This window comes from Xenopus laevis, chromosome 7L (assembly GCF_017654675.1).
Source record: "Xenopus laevis strain J_2021 chromosome 7L, Xenopus_laevis_v10.1, whole genome shotgun sequence".
Lineage (NCBI taxonomy): Eukaryota > Metazoa > Chordata > Amphibia > Anura > Pipidae > Xenopus > Xenopus laevis.
The window spans coordinates 36,371,583-36,381,580 of NC_054383.1; the positions used below are offsets into that span (position 1 = coordinate 36,371,583).

The 9,998-nt window shown below is 44.8% G+C and overlaps 1 protein-coding gene across 1 annotated transcript; it reads right to left on the minus strand.

Moving 5' to 3' along the window:
• Window positions 1–508: 508 nt before the first annotated feature.
• LOC121395462 lies at window positions 509–6,428 on the minus strand. Its single transcript, XM_041569026.1, has 10 exons — window positions 6,376–6,428; window positions 4,258–4,334; window positions 3,834–3,884; window positions 3,113–3,160; window positions 2,608–2,661; window positions 2,337–2,393; window positions 2,153–2,230; window positions 1,999–2,046; window positions 1,484–1,534; window positions 509–1,379 (listed from the first exon to the last, which is right to left on the minus strand). The coding sequence occupies exons 1-10, from the start codon at window positions 6,426–6,428 to the stop codon at window positions 1,075–1,077; spliced, it is 822 nt and encodes a 273-aa protein (XP_041424960.1). The 3' UTR covers window positions 509–1,074.
• Window positions 6,429–9,998: the final 3,570 nt, after the last annotated feature.

The window sequence follows — 9,998 nt, forward strand, 5'->3', positions numbered from 1 at the left end:
AGGCTGGTTTTGCCTACAATAAGGATTAATTATATCTTAGTTGGGATCAAGTACAAGCTACTGTTTTTTTATTACAGAGGAAAAGGAAATCATTTTAAAAATTTGTATAAAATGGAGTCAATGGGAGATGGCTTTCCCATAATTTGGAGCTTTCTGGATAACAGGTTTCCAGATAACAGATCCCATACATGTATTATAAAAAATAATTAGGATATGAGGATGCTAATATTCATTTTGGGGTTCTATTCCTTTATAATAGATATAGAAAAAAATATTGTACGCATTTTTTAGCCATGCTTGTTTGTTTTTCTTCCACTTGCCAGTGTGATTTGAGGGTCTGAAAAAGAAAGAAATTATAGTTTCAGTAAAAATCATGAAATAATGGTAAAATAGAATTAAAGTTTAACCATTCCTTTGATCTAAACAAGTGTGCTGCCCCACTGTGTTGGATATAATCTGACATTGTGTAAAGTAGATGCAATCATTAACATGGGGCTACATTTTTTTGCCCTCTGGCCTGCCCTAAATATCTGCTGTCCACGTATAAAATTCATGATACTAATATCATACTAATTTAAGCTTCCCAGACCTACATATAGAACATTCATGGTAACTACTTCCACTGCTTCATATTAACCCTTAAAACATGAAAAAAGTAAAAAAATATCTCACCACGGTTCCAATGATGTTGCCTTTCTCTCTTCCTCTCTTCTCTCTTTGGGGTGAATTTTTCAAAGGCTAAAAATCACAAGATAGTAATGCATTGTGAATAAAGGTTATTTCTGCATATAGCTTGATTTATGCACGTTGTATCTAAGAACATTATAGCATCAACAGGTACAGGCATGGGACTTGTTATTCAGAATGCTTTGGACTTGGAACTATTATTATATAGAATGTTTCCCCATTTACTCTGCAGAGCTTACATTCCCATTTCTCAAGTAATAGTATATGCTCTATATGGCTTTCTCAACTTAATCTACGCATGTTATTGTCTTAAACTTCATGCAAGCACAGGGACAGCATATAATCCCTGTACAGATAGTAGTAGTCAGTAATAGTAGTAGTCAGTAGTTACATAGTCAAGCCAAGGATCACAGCCCTGCATGTCGGCAATTCCAATCTCAATGCCGCCGATTCCAATAGTTTTGTGTATAGGAGGGGGTCGCAGAGCATTAACTTCCTTAATATTGAAATGTCAAGGTTCCAAATGTTTTTAGATTCTCTAAACAAAATGAACTGTGAATTAATAACAGCCAACAACTTACTTATTTTTCTCTTTTTAGGCATGCCGCCTCTTTCTTCCATATCTTTGGGCATGCCGCCTCTTTCGTCCATATTTTTGGGCATGCCGCCTCTTTCGTCTATATTGATGTGGCCTAAAAGATAAATAAAGATATATAACTATACATATTGAAATACTGCTCAAATATCAAGTTTCCAAATGTATTCAAATTCTCTGAAGAATGTGAACTGAGCTTACCTGTCTTTCTCTTTTTAGGCAGGCAGCCTCTTTCTTCCATATTGATGTTGCCTAGAAGATAGATAAATATATATATGTATATTTAGAAAAATACAATGACCTATCTAAGCTGAGCAATAGAGTAAAACTTGAACTGCCACACACTGTGGTGCTATGTAGTATTCAGTGTTATTGTTAACAGAATATCTTCTATAATATGATGTATTTTACAACTATGGGGTCATTTACTGTGCAGAACGCAGCGTGCAAATAAAAATACCACAATCTACTTTTTTGCACTTTGCACACTGTGTTCTACCTTAACGGAATGGACACAGACCTCAACACCCAGTCCCTGGTAAATCTGGGGGGGGCACTTCTTTGCAGGACTGGATATACTTGTAACTACAGAATGATACTTGTATAAATCTATTAATCCCCAACTTTGTTATGTGGCTAGAGAATGCCTTCTTAAAATCAGGCTAAAAACAAACAATCTAAATAGTAAAAAATCTAAAGACTAATTAAAAACGTACTCATGTCTCTTTTTCTTTTGACTGGCCCATAGTCCGCTTTGGTGGTATCTAGTAGGAAAATATAGATATAATTAATTTTATGAGCTCAATACACATGGCATATAATATAAATATTATTATGTACATGGCAGAATATAATAATGGTATAACCTACCAGCAGTTGGGCGCTCTAACTGGGCATTTTTGCATCTTGGCGTGCAGTTGACAGGCCCATAGTCTGCTTTGGTGGTATCTAGTAGGAAAATATAGATATAATTCATTTTATGAGCTCAGTACACATGCCATCCAATATAAATATTATTATGTACATGGCAGGATATAATAACGGTATAACTTACCAGCAGTTGGGTGCTCTATCTCGCCTTTTTTCAAACTTGGTGTAAAGTTTTGGTTGACTGGATAAAAAGAAATATTTTCCATAAAAATCATAGGATAATGATAAAATGGAAATTATAGTTGTGAAGATAAACATCTAACAGGGTATAATGACAACGGTATAGGCACATGGGAAGTGAATTTGAATGCATTTCCCCTTATAGTTCACTGAGGTACCACAAGCCTACACCGACATTATCCATAGTATAGACAGATCAATGAAATTCCACTTACCAAAAGTTGGGCGCCGCAACTTGGGCTTCCATACCCGAGTGGTGTTCTGAAAGACTGGGAAAACATATTTATTATAAAGATCATATAATAATGATAAACGGCAGAAATATTATTTTATATAAACACAATGTAATTTGTATTTCTTTTACCCTCATTAAAGATTATCTAGCCAGGATCCTAGGACAACCAATCAGATCACTAGCAGCCAGTGGAAAAACTATTGGTTGCTATGGGGTACTGCCAAGGTGCAAATTTGCCCAATTTTCATAAATGACAAACATATGGCCAAAAGCACCTGATGGAAGGGCAGCCTGGTGGCACTTTAAGGTGATTGTCTATCTGCTGTTTTTTATTTGTAAAAGTGCAGCTTATGGGATAATTAGGTTAAGACTAATTGGACATTTCTGGATATTCTTAATATGGGGCAAAGGGAAAGGGAGCTAAAAAGTGCAAAACCCACTGCGTCAAACAATAAACATTTTTAAATTTAAAAAAAAAATCTTACTGATTGTATTCTTTCCGACAGCCCCTTTGTCTTCTGATTTGGTGGCATCTAGAATGGAGAAATGTACAGAGATACTTTAACTTTTATAAACTCAGCACATAAAATACAAAGAGGGTTATGAGATATAAGGAGCAAATATTACTACAGTTCTTATCTCCTATAGCAACCAATAAACAGGTTGAATTTATCTTGTCACAAGTTTAAAAGCAAACACCTGGGTTACTGCACCTGTGCAAGCTTTGTGCTTTTATTACATATGGGGGAAATATAGATACATTTATCTGCGAATAAGGCAATGATTTGAAAGGGAACTTCTTCTTGACCCTTCTCCACTTAATTTCCCAGACCCGCTAGAGTCAGCTTGAAGTGATGATTTTTAGGGATGAAGTTGAAAACAAGGAACAGGTTATATGAAAATTATGAGATAATGATAAAAAGGGAATAAATGTTGTTTATGTATTTGAATTCACTAGGCACTGCAATCTCAGTCTTCCAGTGTCCCACATTGGCTGCGGCAAGCGCATATACATATACAGAACTCTAAAATCCCTATACATGTCCCTACTAGAAGTCACACCAGGGACACCTAGGAAGAAGATGGTGGCATAGCGCTGATGTGCCAGGAAGGAGTAATAGGTAGACGATTAAAATCACAGAGGGGTATTTAACTTGGTACCTCCCAGTAATAACAATTATGTAATTATTAATAGCCAAAGCTTACCAGTGTCACTTTTTGTTGGCAGGACATCTGATTTCTCTTTATCGATGTTATCTAGCAGGTATAAATATATAAAAAAGTCAATGCTGTTTAGAAGCTGACACACACATGATAAAAAATACCATCATACAATAAATACATCCAGAATCAATAATGTATATATAGAGAACCATGGGCAAGGGTAACAAAAATGTAAACCCTGTACTATAGCCAGAGAGGTGAAAACGTTAGACTCAACTCCCTGATATGCATAGGCCCCAATACATGTAACTACTCCAATAAATGAACAGTCCAAAACTACAAATGAACCCACAGAACCTCTTCCTCCCACCAACTGGATCGTATGTAAAGGATTAGATGACTCTCCAAGCACAATCCATCGAATTCTGTTTGTTTTTTTCTTCTTATTTTTAATAAAGATTCTTACCTGCCTCAACTTCCTGCTCTTTTTCTATCAGCAGATCTGTAACAGATTTCTCCCGAACACTTAAACTGAGGCTGGGTCTAAAAAATAAAGTCCGCTTAGCTGAAAACTAATAAATCATCCCACAGTTTCTATTATAGTGCAGAAAATATATTTGTATGAACACAATGCACAAGTATATCTTGCTGCACAATTTACTTCCTCTGAGAACCTCTGAACTTAAATAGATCTATACAATGGATTTATTGTTAAGCCTTCAAAAATCAAACAAGACTTATTTTCTTCTTGTTACAAGATGTACCTGGTGAGCGCAGGAACAGGTGCTTTTGCATGTGAATTGCCTATGGGACAGTAGCAGGACAGCGTTGGGTAGTTAGGAGACAAGGGCCTGGACTAGAAACACTCACACAGCACCGGCTGCAGCAGCACGAGAACACAGGAGTGGGAGGGGCGGAGCCATGGTGGGAGATAGGCTGGAGGAGCGGTCCTAAAGCCTGCTGTATGCTGCTAAAGTATAACAAGCTGCCGATAGAGGTGAGAAAAATTTCTTCAACGTCAGTTTTTAGTTTTTAGTTTTTGAGCTGCCAGGCACATTTGGGGAGGCTAAGCCTCCCTAAGCCTTAATGAAGATCCGCCTATGATACCAGGGGTCTACCAAACAATTTGGTGGCCAGTGTGCCTAGGTATAGCATCCTGCCTCGGCAACAATAAGCCTGTCTGACTATGTCTAGCGCCTTACTTACAAGGTCCTTTCCCAGAGTATATGTTTGGCGCCTCGTGCGGTAAGTCCTGGGGCCCTTTACCTGTGCCAGCAGCCTTCATACTGACCCCCTGTACCTGTGCCAGCCACCATTATACTGTCGCCCCTGTACCTGTGCCAGCCATCATCATACTGCCCCCTGTACCTGTGCCAGCAGCCATGATACTGCCCCCCCTGTACCTATGCCAGCAGCCATGATATTGCGCCCCTATACCTATGCCAGTAGCCATCATACTGCCCCCTGTACCTATGCCAGTAGCCATCATACTGCCCCCCTGTACCTATGCCAGTAGCCATCATACTGCCCCCCAGTACCTGTGCCAGCAGCCATCATACTGCCCCCTGTACCTATGGCAATAGCCATCATACTGCCCCCTGTACCTGTGCCAGCAGCCATCATACTGGCCCCAGTACCTGTGCCAGCAGCCATCATACTGCCCCCAGTACCTGTGCCAGCAGCCATCATACTGCCCCCTTGTACCTATGCCAATAGCCATCATACTGACCCCCTCTACCTATGCCAGTAGCCATCATACTGCCCCCCTGTACCTATGCCAGCAGCCATCATACAGCCCCCCTGTACCTGTGCCAGCCACCATCATACTGCCCCATCTACCTATGCCAGTAGCCATCATACTGCCCCTGTACCTATGCCAGTAGCCATCATACTGCCCCCCTGTGCCAGCAGCCATCATACTGCCCCCCTGTACCTGTGCCAGTAGCCATCATGCTGCCCCTGTACCTGTGGCCAGTAGCCATCATACTGACCCCCTGTACCTGTGCCAGTAGCCATCATACTGACCCCCTGTACCTATGCCAGCAGTCATCATACTGCCCCCCCTGTACCTATGCCAGCGATCATTATACTGCCCCCTGTACCTATGCCAGTCACCATCATACTGCCCCCCTGTACCTGTGCCAATAGCCATCATATTGTCCCCTTGTACCTGTGCCAGCAGCCGTCATACTGCCCCTGTACCTGTGCCAGCAGCCATCATACTGCACCTGTACCTGTGCCAGCAGCCATCATACTGCCCCCCTGTACCAATGCCAGTAGCCATCATACTGCCCCTGTACCTGTGCCAGGAGCCATCATACTGCCCCCCCTGTACCTATGCCAATACCCATCATACTGCCCTCTGTACCTATGCCTGCAGCCATCATACTGCCCCCGATGTACCTGTGTCAGCAAGCCCAACCACCATAATACTGCCCCCTGTACCTGTGCCAGTAGCCATCATACTGCCCCCCCTGTACCTATGCCAACAGTCATCATACTGCCCCCCCTGTACCTATGCCAGCCGCCATCATACTGCCCCCCTGTACCTATGCCAGCCGCCATCATACTGCCCCCCCTGTACCTGTGCCAGTAGCCATCATATTGACCCCCTGTACCCGTGCCAGCAGCCGTCATACTACCGCTGTACCTGTGCCAGCAGCCATCATATTGCCCCCCTGTACCTATGCCAGCAGTTATCATACTGCCCCCTGTACCTGTGCCAGTCACCATCATACTGCCCCCCTGTACCTATGCCAGTAGCCATCATACTGCCCCCTGTACCTGTGCCAGTAGCCATCATACTGCCCCCCTGTGCCTGTGCCAGTCACCATCATACTGCCCCCCTGTACCTATGCCAGCCACCATAATACTGCCCCCCTGTACCTGTCCCAGCAGCCATCATACTCAGTGGCGTAACTAGACCCCTAAGGGCCCCGGTACAGAAATTTACAACTGGGCCCCGCTAAAAGGGTTGTTCACCTTTGAGTTGATTTTTAGTATGATGTATAGAGAGATATTTTGAGACAATCTGCAATTGGTTTTCATTTTCTATTATTTGTTGTTTTTGAGTTATTAACTTTTTGTTTAGCAGATCTTAAGTTTGGAATTTCAGCAGTCCAAATTCGCCTGGTAACCATGCACTGATTTGAAGAAGAGACTGGAATATGAATAGGAGATACCTTAATAGATAAATGAGTCATTGAAAAGTAGCAATAACCATAAATTTGTAGCCTTACAGAGCATATGTTTTTTAGACGGGCCAGTGACCCCCACTTGAAAGCTGGAAAGATGTAAAAGAGGAAGGAAAAAAATTCAAAAACAATAACAAAAGAAATAATGAAAACCTATTGAAAAGTTGCTTATAATTGGCCATTATATAACATACTAAAAATTAACTTAAAAGTTACATGTAAAAAGGACATGTTAAATTGAGGTTTCACTGTATTATAATGATATAAGGGATAATGTACCCCCTTCTGTAAATGATAAGGATATTAGAAATCACAGAGAGGTTATGTGACCATATAAAGGCACAAGGCTGCAGGCTGAGTTATACAGGGAACTCTGAGTATCACTAGTGTATTATAAGGGATAATGCAACCCCTACTGTAAATGATAAGGATATTAGAAGTCACTGAGGGGTTCTGTGACCATATAAAGGCACAAGGTTGCAGGCTGAGTTATACAGGCAACTTTGAGTATCACTCATGTATTATAAGGGATAATGTACCCTCTACTGTAAACGATAAGGATATTAGAAGTTACCGAGCGGTTCTGTGACCTGTGCCTGTGCCAGTAGCCATCATACTGACCCCCCTGTACCTGTGTCAGCAAGCCCAGCCACCATAATACTGCCCCCCCTGTACCTGTGTCAGTAGCCATCATACTGCCCTCCCTGTACCTGTACCAGTATCCATCATACTGCCCCGCTGTACCTGTGCCAGAATCCATCAAACTGCCCCCCTGTACCTGTGCCAGTAGCCTTCATACTGCCCCCCTGTACCTGTGCCAGTAGCCATCATACTGCCCCCCTGTACCTATGCCAGCAGCCGTCATACTGCCCCTGTACCTATGCCAGTAGCCATCATACTGCCCCCTGTACCTTTGCCAGCAGCCATCATACTGCCCCCTTTACCTGTGCCAGTAGCCATCATACTGCCCCCCCTGCACCTGTGCTAGCAGCCTTAATACTGACCCCCTGTACCTATGCCAGTAGCCATCATACTGCCCCCTGTACCTTTGCCAGCAGCCATCATACTGCCCCCTTTACCTGTGCCAGTAGCCATCATACTGCCCCCCCTGCACCTGTGCTAGCAGCCTTAATACTGACCCCCTGTACCTATGCCAGTATCCATCATACTACCCCTGTACAGGTGCCAGTAGTCATCATACTGCACCCCCTGTACCTGTGCCAGTAGCCATTATACTGCACCTCCTGTACCTGTGCAAGCAGCCATCATACTGCACCCCCCATACCTGTGCCAGCAGCCTTCATACTGACCCCCTGTACCTATGCCAGTAGCCATCATACTGCCCCCCCGTACCTGTGCCAGCAGCCATCATAGTGCCCCTGTTCCTGTGCCAGCAGCCATCATACTGCCCCCCCCTTTATCTGTGCCAGCAGCCATCATACTGCCCCCTGTACCTATGCCAGCAGATATCATACTGCCCCCTGTACCTGTGCCAACAAGCCCAGCAGCCATGACACATCCCCCCTTTACCTGTGCAAGCAGCCATCATACTGCCCCCTGTACCTGTGCCAGTAGCCATAATACTGCACCCCCTGTACCTGTGCCAGTAGCCATCATACTGCACCTCCTGTACCTGTGCCAGCAGCCATCATACTGACCCCCTGTACCTAAGCCAGTAGCCATCATACTGCCCCCCATTTACCTGTGCCAGCAGCCATCATATTGCCCCTGTTCCTGTGCCAGCAGCCATCATACTGCACCCCTTTTACCTGTGCAAACAGCCATCATACTGCCCCCCTGTACCTGTGCCAACAAGCCCAGCAGCCATGATACATCCCCCTGTACCTGTGCCAGCAGCCATCATATTACATCATTACATCTGTACCTGTACCAGTAGTCATCATACTGCCCCATGTACCTGTGCCAACAAGCCCAGCAGCCATCATACTGCCCCCCCGCTTTACCTGTGCCAGTAGCCATCATACTGCCCCCTGTACCTGTGCCAGCAGCCTTCATACTGACCCCCTGTACCTATGCCAGTAGCCATCATACTGCCCCCTGTACCTGTGCCAGCAGCCTTCATACTGACCCCCTGTACCTATGCCAGTAGCCATCATACTGCACCTCCTGTACCTGTGCCAGCAGCCATCATACTGCCCCCCCATTACCTGTGCCAGCAGCCATCATACTGCCCCCCTGTACCTGTACCAGCAGCCATCATATTGCCCCTGTACCTGTGCCAGTTGTCATCATACTGCCCCCCTGTACCTGTGCCAACAAGCCCAGCAGCCATCATACTGCCCCCCCATTACCTGTGCCAGTAGCCATCATACTGCCCTTCTGTACCTGTGCCAGCAGCCATCATACTGCCCCCCATTATCTGTGCCAGTAGCCATCATACTGCCCTTCTGTACCTGTGCCAGCAGCCATCATACTGACCCCTGTACCTGTGCCAGTAGCCATCACACTGCACCCCCCATACCTGTGCCAGCAAGCATCATACTGTCCCCTTGTACTTGTGCCAGCAGCCATCATACTGTCCTCCTGTACATGTGCCAGCAGCCTTCATACTGTCCCCCTGTACCTGTGCCAGCAGCCATCATACTGCCCCCCCTTTAACTGTGCCAGCAGCCATCACATTGCCCCTGTTCCTGTGACAGCAGCCATCATACTGCCCCCTTTTACCTGTGCCAGCAGCCATCATACTGCCCCCCCTTTAACTGTGCCTGCAGCCATCATATTGCCCCTGTACCTATGCCAGCAGCCATCATACTGCCCCCCCCCTGTACCTGTGCCAACATGCCCAGCAGCCATGATACATCCCCCTGTACCTGTACCAGCAGCCATCATATTGCCCATGTACCTGTGCCAGCAGCCATCATATTACATCTGTACCTGTACCAGTAGTCATCATACTGCCCCCCTGTACCTGTGCCAACAAGCCCAGCAGCCATCATACTGCCCCCGCTTTACCTGTGCCAGCAGCCATCATACTGCCCCCTGTACCTGTGCC